At 49.1% G+C, this 16,269-nt stretch overlaps 1 protein-coding gene across 4 annotated transcripts in view; it reads left to right on the forward strand.

Annotated features, from left to right (window-relative positions):
* Positions 1–16,269, forward strand: part of INSR (insulin receptor) — a 121,901-nt gene that overhangs the window by 67,098 nt on the left and 38,534 nt on the right. For all 4 annotated transcript variants that reach the window (XM_032394925.1, XM_032394926.1, XM_032394928.1 and 1 more), the window contains exons 3-5: positions 7,951–8,272; positions 13,543–13,691; positions 14,678–14,822. In XM_032394925.1, the coding sequence (XP_032250816.1) occupies positions 7,951–8,272; positions 13,543–13,691; positions 14,678–14,822 (616 nt within the window). The remainder of the gene's footprint in view (positions 1–7,950; positions 8,273–13,542; positions 13,692–14,677; positions 14,823–16,269) is intronic.

Here is a 16,269-nt window from a genome sequence, read left to right on the forward strand (position 1 = left end):
AACACGCCTGTCTATTGGCTGAGCGCGAGGGCGGCGCTGCGGCCACCGCTACCGCCCGGCCCGGATTCCACGGAGCGGACCGCGCCTTGGGCTTTGTGCGGCGCGCGGACGCCGCTGGCTCGAGGGGGCGGGGCCTCACCCGCCCTCGGCCCGCCCGTTAGGAACTATACACACGCAGTTGCCTGCCACCCACCAATCCTGAGGCTGCCTTAACGGGGAGCGCCCCCTCCCCCGGACCCGCCCCCTTCCTGGCCTGCGCGCGCCGTATGTCTCCTAAGAGCTACGCAACTCGATTCCAAACGCATCTGGAAAGCCAATCGGTTTGCGCGCGTGGGGGCGGCATTGTCAGGGAAGCAAAGGGAGAGCTTCCCTGTTTCAAGGACACGTGTCCTTGCGGTTGTCGCTTCTCGTGGATCGCGGACTGGAAAGGGCGTCTGTTGACCACCCAGCTGTTAGAAGTTCGCCCCTGGCCCCCACCCCACCGTTAAATCACCAAGGGGAGGAATTTCCCGAGGCTGTGCTGCCCGTGGTCAGGGCTCGGGGGGAGGCTCGGGGGCTCGAACCTCCGCTGCCCGGTATCTGGGGCGGGCGTGGGGGAGAGGGTCTGTGAATGGAAACCGAGTAAATGACTCTACAGAGTTTATAAAATTCACACTTTCGGGGAGAGCCACGGGGCCCTGCGGGGAATGTGTCTGCAGGCCCATGACGCAACTGTTCCGTTTGGAAATTTCTGGAAAGCAGTAATTTTGGGAATAATAAATCTTGAGTTTTTTTTTCCCCCCAACTATAGGCTTTGGAAAGAAATGTAACAAAATGTTATTAACATATGTTGTGCTATGGAAACATAGTGGCTTTTTTCCTTTGGCTTTGTTTTGCTTTTTACCATACAGCTTAATTAAGGAACACTAAACCGATTTGAACTTAAAAAAAAGGCAAAGAGGAAAAAAAAAAGGTGGGTTTTTCTAAGCATGTCGTTTACAGCGCGGCGCTGTGCTAGTCTTTCCCACTCTTTCAGCCTTTAAACCTTCCTTTGGATTTATTTTAACCTTTTTATTTTGATGCAGTTTTCAGGTTTACAGAAAAGTTGCAAGAATTGTATCCAGATTCAGTGTTGTTTACATCTTACTCTATTTTATTTCTAAAGCATTTATGTACATATGTTATATACATATATTTGTTTTTTTTTTTCCTGAGCCTTTTGAGAGTCCTTTGCAGGCGTACTGGGCCTTTACTCGTAATTCTTAATGGTTTTCTAAGGACAAGAAAATTGTCTTGCACAGCTGCAGTGCAATGAGCAGAATCAGAAAGTTAACACGGATGCAGTATTTTAATCCACAAGCTCGTGTATATCTTATCCTCCTGCCAGTGTTGTCCTCATCAATACTATTTTTTCCTGGCCCTCTTTTGGATCTAAGACCACAGTTCTTATGTTGGTTTTGTAATAAGGCAAAAATGATCTTAAGAGAAACTTTGTATAAGCTCCCAGTGATGCCAGGCAGCTATTCTCACATAGTTGTACTGGGGTATTTGGGGGTAGAATTGTATGGTTGATCAATAGTATTTATTAATTGTCTACCAGAGGCTTTTAAAAAATGTATTTTCAAAAAGATGTCAGTTTTAAAAGGGTAGTACACATACAGAGCAAAAAAAAACCCCACCGAATTTGCTGATATGTAAGGATGTCCTACCTACCGCCAACTCCAAGTTCATTCCCCTCCCCACGGTTTTGGGGCACATTGCTTGTGTCCCTTCCATAGGTACGTACGTCTCATTTGTCCTTTTCTCTCCCCCTGCCCCCATTCCCATTTAAAGACATAATTTATATACAGCAGAATCCGCTCTCTCTTGGTGTAAAGTCCTGCGAGTTTTGACTGATAACATACATTCACGTAACCACCACCTCAGTCAAGATATGGAATGGTTCCATCACCCCCACACCAGATTCCCCTGGACTCTTTTTCAGCCCCTCTTCAGTTCCAGCCCACTGATGTGTCCACTGTCCCTACAGTGGCTTTTCCAGGATATCATGTAAATGGAATCATATAGCATATAGTGTTAAGACTGGCTGGCTTCTTGCACTCAATACAATGTGTTTGAAATTCATCCACATTGTTGTGGGTGTTAGCACATCATTCTTAGTTGATTGCTCAGTAGTGTTCGTTGTATGGAGGTATAATGCTTATCTATTCCCCAGTCCAGGGACATTTGGGTTGTTTCCGGTTTGGGGTGATGACGATTGTAGCCACTGTAAACATTTGAACACAGGTCTTTGTGTGAACATGGGCCATTTGTTTGTTTTTTTATTTCACCTGAGTAAACCCCTAGGTTGTGTGGTAAGGATAAGAGGGGTATGTTTAACTTTATAAGAAACTACCAAACTACCAAACTGTTTTCTAAATGAGCTGTCCTGTTTTGTATTCCTGCTATGTTTGTTTCTCTCCTTTCTCTACAAAGGAGCTATGTTCTTTAGACACTGCTTTGCATCTTGCTTGTTTCACTTATTGCTACTTTGGAAGTGACTCCAACATCAGGATGCATAGAGCTGCCTTCTTTTTTTTTTACAGCTGCATACTATTCCACGCCTTGATCCACAGTAATTTATTCACGTGGTCTCCTGCTGTGGACCTTTAGGTTGTTTCCAGTCTTTTGCTGTTATAAACCCAACTGGTAATGTCCTGTAGGTTGAAGACGACCCTTGTCCAAATGTCTGTGTACACAGATTCTCTCTCCTCTGCAGGGTAATTCCTAGCAGGAGAAATATCGGGTCAAATTGCACTTGCCTCCTTTGCTTTGAATCACCTCTTCTTAAATAAGTTGACATTTCTGCAGATCTCCCTCTAGGGGAGGCATCATTTGGTGGGGAGCATTGCACTTGCTTCAGAGGGTCCAGCCAGAGGGTTGACATAGCTACTTCCTCACTCCGTGGATTTATTTAGAGTTCAGTTATCAATCTTCTCAACAGGGCATCGTGGAAAAGCCACTTGAGGTCAAGTTTTGAAGGCTTTGGCTAGTGTAACTGGAGGCCAGGGGTTTGGGGAACCTTTAGGGAGGAGTGGGAGGGCAGCTTATGGGGGAGAGGGAGATGGATGGACAAGGGACTTGTGTGTTTGGAGGAGGGAGGACCGGTGCTTGCTGTCCCTGGAAGGTCTGGGTGGATGTTTCCTACACACACAGCATGCACCTGTCCTGGGAAAGTGGGCAGCCCCTGGACTGCTTGGCATTTTCTCAAAGAGGCTGCCATTGTTTTTGGCAGAAACAGCCTGGGCGGTGGCCCTCTGAGCCTGAGCTGCTGGGACCGCGGCTGGGGCTGGGGCTCTGTCGGTGTCTATGTGAGGGGGCCGGTGGAGGAGCACGGGGAGAAGAAAGTCCTCCATTTGGTTGTTTTTCATCTTGCACAACCTGTGGTTTTCATAATTCCGCCTGGGGTGGGGGCAGCGGCTGGCCCAGTGGCATTTCTATTAAATAAGATCAAGTACTTGGAAACAGAATGGGAGACACCCGGAGGTGGCTTATCATCATCGAAGCATAGTCTTCAAAAGTTAAAAACACAACTTTTATGTAAAAAGAAAAAAAAAAAAGCGAAAGAACACCCATCAACACATTTCTTTTAACTCTTTAGTGAGGGGACCCGCAGGATGGCAAAGCCAAAGGGTTTGTCGTCGCTGAAATAGGATTGCAAAGTTAGATACAGGGCTGTTTAATGTCCTCTGGGGCCACAGGCTGTAATCTCTGGGAGGTTGTGTCTTCTGGTGGATAAAAATCATTTACAGAGTATCCATCTGTGAGATGACATCTGACTCCCTGGAGTCCAGACCCTGGTAGGAATAGTAACTCAATCCCAGGTATGTTTCCCTGAGCGGGGGCTGGCCGACCATCCAGCCCCTTGCCTGCTTCTGTTAAAGTTTTATTGGGCACAAGCGTGCCCGTGTGTGTGCGTGCACGCACGCGCCTTCCCTACGGCTGCTTTGTGGCCCTTTGCAGAAAAAGCTCGGCAGCTGCTGTGCTGGCGAATGAGATAGATGATTCTCAGGTGGGCTCCAGCATAAAATTGGAAACTCCACCACACACAAGGTGGTGGCCTTGTGTGCAAGTGTTGAGTATTTTTTCTTGGCATTGTCTAGGCCGGAAGGCTTATGTGTTTGGGAAGTTTTTGTTGGGTCTTTGCTAATGCTGCATTTGAACTCAAGGGCTGACCCTCAGACACAGCTCCAGCCCAGGAAATAGAGCCCTTCCTGTTCTCACATGTGCCTTCCCAGAGGGTGGGGTCTTTGTGGGTCTGCCTTAAATATTGCTTCCTGCCATTGAGCCTCAGCCCTTGGGTCCCTGCAGACAGATCATTAATAATGATGATGATCATAATAATAGGACTCGTGGTAGCTAACTTATCAAACCTACATGTTGATCAAAGAATCCAGCGCTGGGGCGCCTGGGTGGCTCGGTCGTTGCAGTTAAGCATCTGACTCTTGATCTCGGCTCAGGTCGTGATCTCAGGGTCGTGAGTTCGAGCTCCATGCTGGGCGTGGAGGCTGCTTAATAAAAAAGCAGAACAAACAAAACCCCCGCCAAAGAATCCAGTGTTTTATCCACATCGTCTTGTTTAGTTGTGAGAAGTTAAGGGACTGTTATCCCCGTTTTACAGACAAGAAAACCAAGGCCGTTCCTTCTTTAAGGAAATCTTTATGGTGTGCTTGTGGGGTGGTGGGCGCCCTGTTGCCAAAGCTGAATTCAGGTCACTTCTTCTTTGACTGGGTGGACCCTTTCTTTAGACCCAGGAATATCAGATTCAGAGCCAAAAGATCAAGAGCTTAGCTTTGGCCCTGCTGCTTCTCGGAAGAGCCTGTGGTCTTGCTTCTGTGAAATGGAGATACGTACTTAACCCCTCTCCCTGCTGGAGTCTTTGTTAGAATTAAGTGAGAAGCGAATGGGCGAATGGGTGAATGGGCGGTATGTGACCTTCTCCCATCACCCACCTTGCTCCTATTACAGCTTCTTCCTTCTTTCTGGGTCCATGGCATAAAAAATCAGAATATGCACCATGCGTAGACGCTCCACATTTTGCATTTGCGTGTAGATTTTCATGGTATTTGTGGAGCACCTGCAACCGGGGGGTGGATCACGGATGCATTCTTGAGCCAGTGGCTAAAAATTGTGTACTTGGAACTGCTCCAAAGTCATTCCTTTTGCCTCTCTGTCTGATCGGAGCTGTGCCTACTAAAGGCCTGTTGGTGCAAGCCCCGTCTTAGGAGTGGGTGTCCTAGGAACTGGTGCTGTGAGCACAGCAGACACGGCTTGTCCTCCAGCATTCCCTCTAGACAGACGGTCAACAAACCCCCAGTGTAATTTTTGAGAGTGATAAATACTAGAAGAAAAATGTAATCAGATCGTGTGTTAGGACATGGTTGAGAAGGGGGGAGTGACTTCCAGTGGGGAGGTCAGGGAAGGTCTTCCTGAAGTGGTGGGACCTGAAGGACAAGAAGGAGCCAGTCATGGGGTCATGGGAGGATAATGGGGGAGGGTGCTCCAGCCAGCTGGAACAGCAGATGCAAAGGTCCTCAGGAGTGTGTGTGTGTGTGTGTGTGTGTGTGTGGACAGCTGGGGGGCGGGGAGCAGAAAGGAGACCCAAATGGCTGCCACCCGGGGCTGGGAGAAGGACTCCAAGAGGCCAGCAGGCTAGACCACAGAGACCTGTAGGCCTTAGCGAGGAGTTTATTTTCATTCTCAAGGCCTCTGCTGTCCAATGCAAGAGCCAATAGCTACCCGTGGCTGGTAAAATTAAAACTGAAATACAATGAAAAGTTTAGTTCCTCAGGAGAAATTGGAACCCCTGTGTACTCTTGGTGGGAATGCAAAATGGCGCAGCCGCTGTGGAAAACAATATGGCGGTTCCTCAAAAAATTAAAAATAGAATTACCATATGATTCAACAATTCTGCTTCTGGGTGTATACGCAGAAGAATTGAAAGCTGAGTCTTGAAGAGATACTTGTGTATCTATGATCTTACCAGCATTATTCACAGTGGAAACAACCCAAATGCCAATTGATGGATGAATGAATAAATAAAACGGGGTGTATGTACGCACAGTGGAATGCTATTCAGCCTTGAAAAGGAAAGAAATTCTGACACCTGCTACAACATGGATGAATCTTGAAGACCTTATGCTCCGTGAAACAAGCCAGTCACAAAAAGACAAGTAGTATATGATTCTACTCCCTAGAGGTCCCTAGAGGAGTCCCATCCTCAGAGACAGAGAGTAGATGGTGGGAGCCAGGGGCTGGGCAGGGGCGTGGGGAGTCGGTGTTTTAAGAGAGACAGAGTTTCAGTCTGGGAAGATGAGAAAGTTCTGGAGATGGATGGTGGGAATGGTTACACGACAGTGTGAGTATACTTTGTGCCGCTGCGCTGTGCCCTTGAAAATGGTTAAGGTGGTCAATTTTATGCTATGTGTATTTTGCCACGATAAAAAAAAAATTGCACTAACCACACACAAGAGCCACAGGGGAGAAGTGGCTACCGTGTTGGACAATGCAGCTCGAGAACATTCCTGTCCTTGCAGAAAGTTCCATCAGACAGCGCTGCTCCTATGTGAATGTGGCTTCAGGGACCCCTTCTGTTTCCTGGGGCTGGTTTTGGGGTCCACTGGGGCCTTAAAGTTGCTGCAACAAAGAGCCTGAGGGCTTGGGGTCAGTAACACTCCCCAGCTTCCAGACTGTGTTTCAAGCCATGCAGAGTGACTGAGCGAAGAAAGCGACTCCAAGAACAGGCCAGGCCACGGCCGAGGTCTGTCCAGCCTCAGGGAAGCCATATGTCCACGGACAGATATGCCAACAGCCTGGGCAGGGAGGTCTGGTCATTAAGGACCAGGCCAGATGCCGAGGCACTGAAATCAAGGGGTAATTAGGAAGCGATGAGTAGTGAGACGTGGGGAGAGAGGGGGTGGGTGACAAGCTGCTGCAGGAACCCGGGGTAGAGTCCGGCCTTTGGTGGACAAGTTCCGTTGCAGGGGACCAGAAACTCCCCCGGCCACGAAATCAGAGGCAAGCCTCTGGCCTCCCCATCGGCAGGGCCTTCTCTTTTCTTCCTGTTCATTATCTCCTTCAGGTTGCAACAGACATGTCCCCTCCCCTTACCTCCAGCCCCGCGCTTGTGGCTTATGCAATTGCGCATCCCGAGCCTGGAGTTTAAGTAACGAATCTGCCTCCTCCGTCAGACCCCGTGCTCCGGAAGGAGGGGCTGCGGCCACCTTGTTGTTCCTGCATCTTGTTCCTTGTCCCTTGGCTGCAACATCTAGATCAGGGCAATCAGATGTCAGTTGAAGTGATAAATGACCTTTGGGTAACTTGCTTCACCGTCTCGTACCTTGGTTTCCCCGTTTGTAACACGGAGGAAATGGCTCTGTAGTAATGTATCTCTTTATACCAGTATTGCAGAAGCTTGCTAGAACCGACGGTCAGGGTTTCAGGAAATGTGTGAACTAGCTAATTAAAGAAGCTGTTATGAAAATGTACATGAGACAGACTTACAATTAACAAATCATGTTAAAAACAAAGGTAATAAATACTCAGAGCTCCCCACTTGCTATTATCTCACTGCATTTTTCAATTGCTTACGCCTTTGAGGTTATTTGCTACTATGGCAGCTGCACAATGGAGATGCTGTTTAAGGCTTGGGCTACTGTGTGTCTCTCTCATGGGCTCCATGTTCAGCAGCATTTTGTTGGTAGCTTCAGATGGACCGAGGTGGGGGTATTTACACCGGGGCGATTTGCAAATGCTGCGAGTCAGAGCCTCTCTGCTGACACGAATTAATAGTCATGCCTGGCGCGGAGCAAGGACGGTAGAAGGGAGACTGTTACTGTTACGATTTTGTGCGGCTTTTGCCCTCCCTCATCCAGGCTTGCGGTCTCTGCAGACGGCGAGGCTGCTGACCGGCTGTTTTCTCTCTCTCCCCAGTTTGTCCCACCATCTGCAAGTCGCACGGCTGCACCGCCGAGGGTCTCTGCTGCCACAGCCAGTGTTTGGGCAATTGCTCCGAGCCTGACGACCCCACCAAGTGCGTGGCCTGTCGCAACTTCTACCTGGATGGCAGGTGCGTGGAGACCTGCCCGCCCCCGTACTACCACTTCCAAGACTGGCGCTGCGTGAACTTCAGCTTCTGCCAGGACCTGCACAACAGATGCAAGAACTCCCGGAGACAGGGCTGCCACCAGTACGTCATTCACAACAGCAAGTGCATCCCCGAGTGCCCCTCTGGCTACACGATGAATTCCAGCAAGTGAGTCCAGGGTGTGGCTTCCGGGGGCGGGGAGGGGGTGGTGCAGCAAAGACGGGAAGCGATGCGGGGCTGATGGTGGTGGTGGGGGGGGGGCGGGGTGGCACCTGCTAAAACTGTGTGGAAAACTAGAGTTAACTGGCAACGAGTGAGGGGGTGCTGCCGCGTGGTGATATTCCTGGGTCTCTCGGATGCCGTTGTTGCCTCCTGTTTTGGTCCTGGCCTTTGGAGCTGGACTCGACAAACTTTCCGTAAAGGACGAGAGAGTAAATATTTTCCCGTTGTAGGCACTGTTTTTTAGTTTTTCTGTGCTTAGCTTGGGGAACAGAAGACAGAAAGACAGGAGTCCTTGGTTTCCACTAGCATCCTTCTCAGGGACAGGACTGTCCCCAGGGATGCGGCTGCCCAAATGTTACAGCCTAGAGCAGAGCTGAGGTTTTTATGTTTTCTCCATGCTGGAGCCAGACAGCGTGCTGAGATTAGCCGGGAGCACAAGGAGGAAGAGAATCCATTCCAGAATATTCTCAGGACTTTGCTGCATTTTGAAGGACAGGGCCATCAAACCTAATGTTCCCTAATGTTCGGGTGAGGAATACGGTTTTCTCTTTGGTGGTGAGTCAGATTTCCTACGCACATCGCAGACTTTTTGTTCATGTTGTTAGCTTCTTAGATGAGCTATTTCGGTGTCTCGGGGCTGTAACCAAGTTTAAAAAATCTGTTTCCTGGTTTTTGTGTTGAGGGTTTGAAAAAAAAACCCCACAAAACAACAAAAAACAAATCAGAAACAGACGCACGTCAAGGGGCCTTGAGCTGATCTGCTTACGTAAAAAAATCTTCCTCTTCAGACTTGAGAATTAGCCAAGCGAGCGTGTTCTGGTGGGAAATTTTATTTCCCCGGGTGGAGTGGGTGGGAAGGAAAACAACCTTTATTTCAGGTCTTATGAGCCTCTCTTTGAGTGTTTGTGAAACCTGCAAGTACAACATGTTTTGTTTTAGTTGTTTTTGATAAAACCTATCAAGTGGCTTTGTTGACCAAAAATAGGCTTCTATAAATCACCTTTGCATGCCAGACAGAGCTTTTTTTTTTTTTTTTTCCTGGCCAGTTTATCAGTCAGGTTGGGAAAATGACCATATTCCTTTGGATTCATTTCTGTTTTTTGTTTTTTTTTTCCCACGTTTGAAATAAAGCATGGATATTAACATCTTCTGGCGAGATGTTTGTTTAAAAGACACTGGCTTTAAATAAAAGGTTTTTTTTTTTTTTTTCTTTTTCCTGACTGTAACCGAGACCTGAGATGGAGAGGAGATTTCTTTGATGTGCTTGCTGATGGTGCAACAGCCCCTAGGACCCAAACCCTGGGAAATTGGCAGCATGTTCTGTGAAATCTGGGACCTTTACTGAGGGAAGAAAGGCAGAGTGAGGGATGCCAATTATAACTTGTCAGAGCAATATTTTACTTTGTTGGTTTTAAAAAAAAAATACTAGCTTTCCTTCTGAAGCTTTTATTTGATGAAAGACTGTAGTGCTGTCATTTTCTAATATGGTTTAATATCAAATAGGACCAGATAGGTTTTCTTCCATTCTGGTGGTTTATATGGGAATGGTTTCTGATAGTTTCAGAACAGAGGTCTGGGAACCCACATGATTCATTAAAAAGCCTCACTATCTTTGGTCACTTTGAGGTTCCTGGTGGGAGTCCTGGGGTGCTCTTTCCTGGGACAAGGAGGGCTTGATATTTGGGGTGAATGTTAAGAGTGTGGTGGGCATGGGGCATCCCTGTCCCTCCCCCTAGAATGATCTTTGCCTGGCTGGCTTCTTGTCAGCCAGGTCCCAGCTGAAAAGTCACTTCCTCTGAGAACCCTTCCCTATTTGACCGCCCTGGCTGAATTAGCATCCAGCCACTCTTTGGCACATCACACAGTTTTCACTTTTCTTTTTTTTTAAGATTTTATTTATTTATTTGACAGAGAGATAGAGAGAGAGCACAAGTAGGCAGAGAGGCAGGCAGAGAGAGGTAGAAGCAGGCTCCCCGCTGAGGAGGGAGCCTGACGTGGGGCTGGATCCCAGGACCCTGGGATTGGGATCATGACCTGAGCTCAAGGCAGCCGCTTAACCAACTGAGCCACCCAGGCGCCCCCAGTTTTCACCTTTTTCATGGCATTTACCGCCAGTGGATATTTTAATTGTCAATTTGTTAATTTTGCCCAACCTGACCATATGTTTCACAAGTGTATCGGTGAGCTCTTTCTGGGTAACAAACCAGCCAACACCTAGTGACTTGAAACAACACTCATTCATGGTTTATAATGATTTCATGGGTTGACAGGTGGTTTGTCCAGCCATGACTGCATGCATAGGGTAGCCTCTCATATCTCGGATGGGCAGCCGAGGCCTCTCTCCGTGGGGTTTCCCAGCCCAGTAGCCAGGAAGTGCCTGCCCCCACGTGCTAGTACTTCTCAAGCCTGTGTTTGCATGACATCTGTTACTGTCCCGTTGGCCAAAGCAAGTCACGTGGCCAAGCCCAGATTCACTGAATGGGGACCTACCGGGCACTTCTTGGTGGGATGGGCTGCAAACAACTTGGGGCCTTTGTAATCTCCCACGGGGAAAGTAGATTGCCTCTTTCGTTCACTCATGTGTGCCTGCAGCTTAGAACGGGCGATGGCAAAGGGCCAGATTGTAAATATTTTCAGCTCTGAGGGCCATATGGCCTCTGTTGGCAGCTACGCAACTCAGCCCTTGTAGCGCAAGAACAGCGCCATAGATGATACGCAAACCAGCGGGTGAGGCCAGGCTGCAGCCTAATGTTATTTACAGAGACAGGTGGTCAGCTGGATCTGGCCCGCGGGCCGTCGTTGGCCGGCCCCTGGCTTAGAGTATCACCTGTCACATAATAGGTGCTCCGGGAGTATTTGCAGAATCAACAAAAGAACCCAAACATTTGGTCCCTATTCCATTTCCACCCCAGCTGTTCTGATATCAACCGGTGTCCGTGGGGCAGTTCTGACCGTAGCCACCCGGAGTGAGCATCGGACTCTGTCCTCCACCACACTGCCCTCACTCCAGATGCCAGCCACGCTTTGGGGTACCCAGGCCACCCATACTTCTCATCGGCTGGATATGCATGTACGGGTTCTCACGTATCCATTTTAGGTTCAATAATTTTCCAGAACAGGTCACGGTACTTAAAAAAAAAAAAAAAAAAGGCCATACCGTTCCGTCAGTCCCGAGCCTGTTAATGGTAGCGCCCTTAATTAGGGACGCTGGCAGGGCTCACCCAAGAGGCACATGTCACTTGTGGCCAGCTCCAGATGTTTCCCCATCAGGGCCCCTATTTATGGCTGGGCCGGCCCTTATGGTTCTTAGGATCGCTGGATGCACTTCAGCAAAGACTATCTGGGAACTTTGAGGAAAACGAGGGTGATGAGTCACAAGTCCTCACAAGAGGGCACAGGGCACCCTCGCGGGCCACACAGTGAGAACACGGGCAAAGAGAGAGAGAGAGAGACAGTGTGGACCTGGGGCTCTGCCTTCGTTAGGGTCCGAGGGTGGGGTGTCCAGGGTTTCGTGGGTTCACTCTTTACTGGTGAATTTAAAGCATAAGAAGAGGAATCGGGGCGGGGAGGGAGAAGTGGGGTCACTCGGGCAGTCAACTATCTGGGCCACCCAGGGCTTTCTGAAGGAGGGAGCTTCAGGGGCGGGGCAGCCGAATTCCTTATCTCTCGGAGCTGGGTCATGCAGTCGGCCATACGTTCACTGGAGGGATGTCTTTTGAAATGGATGCCTTGGCAATCAGAGCTCACCGTCAGGCACTTGAACTACACGTACTTACAACTACAGCTTTATTATTAAGGATGCGTGTGTTATCACGGGGCGTCCCAGCTCCGTCCCGTGGAGTCAGGGACGTGGCCCTCCCAGCAGATGTTTGCATTCACTGTCCAGGAAACTTCGCCGAGCCGGTGTCCAGAATTTTCCCTGGGCTCTCGTTACATAGCTGTGATCAGTTGACTCCTTGACCATGTGCTTGGACTCCATCTTCGGTGGACCCACAAATCTAATCCCGTCTTTGGTCTTCTTGGGGACCAGCCCCCATCCCGAAGCTACATAGGGCCACCACACCGTCACCTCACTAGCATAGCAAAGATGCTCCTGCCTCTCAGGGAATCCCAAGGGCCTTTGAAGCTCTGTGCCCGGACCTGGGACTGCCATCACCGAGCTCATTCTGAAGAATTGGATATGCCGGGGTGTGTAACCAGCCCCAGTGGCAACAATGATACCACTAATGAAAAGTGGTCATCAGAGCAAGGACTAACGACTCTTGTTTTGTACGTGCCAAGTGCTTTAGATAGTTTCTCCCTCTGGGAAATTCTGGTAAAACCCTCACTGGACTGACTTGGGTGCGTGCCCACCTCTGAACCCCTGGGGGGATGGATGATGGTGCCCAGCCTGGCCTGGATCGTGTGTCTTGCCTGGACCTAGGAGTGCTGTGCTAGCCAAGAACCCACCTCAGACCCTGTGGGGGGGGAGGGATGGTTCCCCAAGGACTGCTGGGAGCTGTGTAGTCCAGTACCATAGGCTACAGTCAGCAAAGCCAAAGGCTGCCGCCGTCACACACTGTCCCGTGCGAGGTTGTGTTCAGACCCTACGGAACAGCAAGCATCATGTTTCCTCGGGGCGGCAGCGCTGTGGTATGGGGCAGCGGAAATCCTCCGAAAGGCCCATCAGCTCGGAAAAATTCCCATCACCATGGTAACGCCCAAGTCCCAAACCTTCAGTATGATGGCGTGAGTCCTGCCTCTTCCGGGTAGAATGGGATCCTCTTTGGGGTGCAGTGTGAATTCCATTACTTTGGGGTATGGCTAGAGCCCTGTCGTTTTAGGGGAAAAGCATGAGTCCCCTGCCTTTGGGGTAAAGCCGTAGGACGTGCCGCCGTGGAGGATGGCATGCACCTGCCCCTTACATGGTGGTTCTTACTGGGGGTGATTTGCCCCCTGTCCCCGCAGGGGACGATGTTTGGAGACATGTTTGGCTGTCATGCTGAGGGACAGGTGCTACTGGCATTGAGTGAGTGAGGGCCGGGGAGGCTGCTCAGCACCATCCAGGAGCAAGACACGCTCACAACGGAGAATTCTCCGGCTCCAAATGTCAGCAATGCTGTGGTTGAAATGCCCAGCCTTAGGGTAACAGCGTAAGTCCCATCCTTGGGACCCTGAGCAGTCCTGGTGCGTGGGGTCCTGGGTGCCCTGACCCCTTCTCTCCGCTCTTTCTTCAGCCTGATGTGCACTCCATGCCTGGGCCCCTGTCCCAAGGTCTGCCACATCCTGGAGGGCGAGAAAACCATTGACTCGGTGACGTCTGCGCAGGAGCTCCGAGGCTGCACGGTTGTCAACGGAAGCCTCATCATCAACATCCGAGGGGGCAGTGAGTGCTCTGGGGGTGGGGCCCCCCAGCTGGGACCCGCCTTCCAGCTACACACCAGGGGAGGAGTCACTTGAAGAGTTGGCTTCCGGACCTAAAATTCACAGCTCAGTCCTGGCCCCACCCACCCGGAGATTCTAATTTTCCAAGTTGGAAATTGGTGTTCTTGTGTGGGAATTTGCATTTTTAACAAGTAGGCCGTGTGCCCTGTGGCAGGTCTGGGGGCCGTGTTTCCAGAAATACCACCGCAGGCAAAAAGGCATCCCTTTATTTATTCAGCAAACATTTATCGAATATTCACAGTAAACAAAGCAAAGCCCACGCATGATGGATCTTACAAATAAACACATCAACATATAACGTAAACTTGGGGTGGACCCCACTATGAAGGGAAGTAAAGCAGGGAAACGGGGCGGGGGGGAGCAGAGATCGGTGACTTGTTCTTATAAAGGGCCACAGAATAAATACATTCAGCTTTGCAGGCCAGACGATCTCTGCCATAAGTACTCAACTCTGCTGCTGTAAAAACAGCCATAGAGAACCTGTAAACAAATGGGTGTGGCTCTTTTCCAATTAAACATTGTTTACGACACAGACTGGATTTGGCCACTGGGCTGTCTGTCATTCGCCAGCCTCCGAAATAGAGAGTAAAGAGGTCTGCTATTTTTGAAGGGGTTTCTGCTCTGAGGAAGGATGCTTTGAGCTGGAGATGAAGCAAACCAAGCAGAACTATGAGAGAAAAATATTCTGGGCAAAGGAGGAAGCCAGTGCAAAGGTCCTGAGGCAGAAGGATGCCTGGCTTGTTTAAGGGATGGTGGGGAGGCCCATGTGTCTGGAAGAGGGCAAACAAGGTAAAGGATGAGGAAAAAAGCACGCTGGTCACTTATATGGGGACTTGCAGCCTCTAGGTTGACTCCTCACTATGAGAGATTATGGGAAGATTAAAATATTTCTGTAGAAGCTCACTGGATATTCTCTCCTTTCCTTAGACAACCTGGCAGCTGAGCTGGAGGCCAACCTAGGACTCATTGAAGAAATTTCCGGGTATCTGAAAATCCGGAGATCCTATGCTCTTGTGTCACTTTCTTTTTTCCGGAAGTTACGGCTGATTCGAGGAGAGACCTTGGAAATTGGGTACGTGGCCTGGTTCTGGGTGTGGCCTGAAGGCTCACTAGGAGGTTCGTGAGTTAAAACAACTCACGGGTTTTTGCCAAGACACAGAAACACCTGTGTCCATGGATGGATGGAGGGATAAAGATGTGGCTCATACATGCAATGGAATATCACTCGGCCATAAAGAGGAAGGAAATCCTACCATTTGCAACAACACATATGGACCTGAGGGTGTTATGCCGAGTGAAATAGGTCAGAGAAAGACAAATGCTGTAGGATCTCACTTATATGAGGAATTTAAAAACAAAACAACAAAAACACGCTTTGAGATACAGAGAATAGATTGGTGGTTGCCAGAGGCGAGAGTAGAGGGTGGGAGAAACAGGTGCGACGGGTCAAAAGGTATGGACTTTCAGTCATAAAATAAGTCCTGGAGATGTGATGTACCCACGTAGTTAACAATACTGAATTACACATGAAATTTGCTAAGAGTGTAAATCTTATTTTTTTTAAGATTTTATTTATTCTTGGTGCCCCAAGAGCATAAATCTTAAAAGTTCTTGTCGCAAGAAACAATTTTTTTTTTTTAAATCATGTGAGGTGATGGATGTGAACTGAACTTATGGTGGTGATCATTTCATGATATCTACAAATAGCAAATCATAATGTTGGAAGCCTGAAACGAATACTGTTATAAATCAGTTATATCTCAATAAAACTGGAGGCGGTGGTGGGGGAGTGGGGGGAGAAAAACTTAGATTTTTTTTTATTGAGGTGCAGTTGACATGTAATATTATATTAGTTTCAGGTGTACAACATAATGATTCTATATTTGTATATATGCAAAATGATCACCACGGTAGGTCTAGTTAACAACCATCACCATATACAGTTAGAAAATTTTTTTCTTGTGTTGAGAACTTTCTTTTTTAAGATTGTATTTATTTATTTGAGAAAGAGATAACAAGAGAGAGCGTGAGTGGGGGTGGGGAGAGGGAGAAGCGGAGTCCCTGCTGAGCAGGGAGCCTGATGCGGGACTCGATCCCGGGACTTCAGGACCACGACCTGAGCTGAAGGCAGATGCTCAACTGACTGAGCCACCCAGGTGCCCAGAACTTAGGGGTTTTTAAAGCCCCCCAAAGAATCTGTTAGGGGACAGTGCCTGGAGAGAAAGGAATGTGCTGGGACGTGTCGAGAGACCTAGCCAGGGAAACTGATACAGTCACTGTTGGGAAATCTCAAGGGGTACAGCCCAGACTTTGTGCCCTCCAAGTGTGCTTTGGGCTTTGTTATGAGTTGGAGTGCTGCCGTGACTGGGACCCTGGGAGTGCTGTGCCCTGTACCTTCTCAGCTCCTGGTCCCCTTTGACATTGACTGCACCTACTCCCTGCTGAAATTCTCATCTCTGGCCCACAGGATTCTGCTTCTTGGGGATACTCTCCCTGCCTCCTCATCTCCCTCCCAGGCC

Source organism: Phoca vitulina, unplaced genomic scaffold (assembly GCF_004348235.1).
Source record: "Phoca vitulina isolate PV1807 unplaced genomic scaffold, GSC_HSeal_1.0 scaffold81, whole genome shotgun sequence".
NCBI classification, from domain to species: domain Eukaryota; kingdom Metazoa; phylum Chordata; class Mammalia; order Carnivora; family Phocidae; genus Phoca; species Phoca vitulina.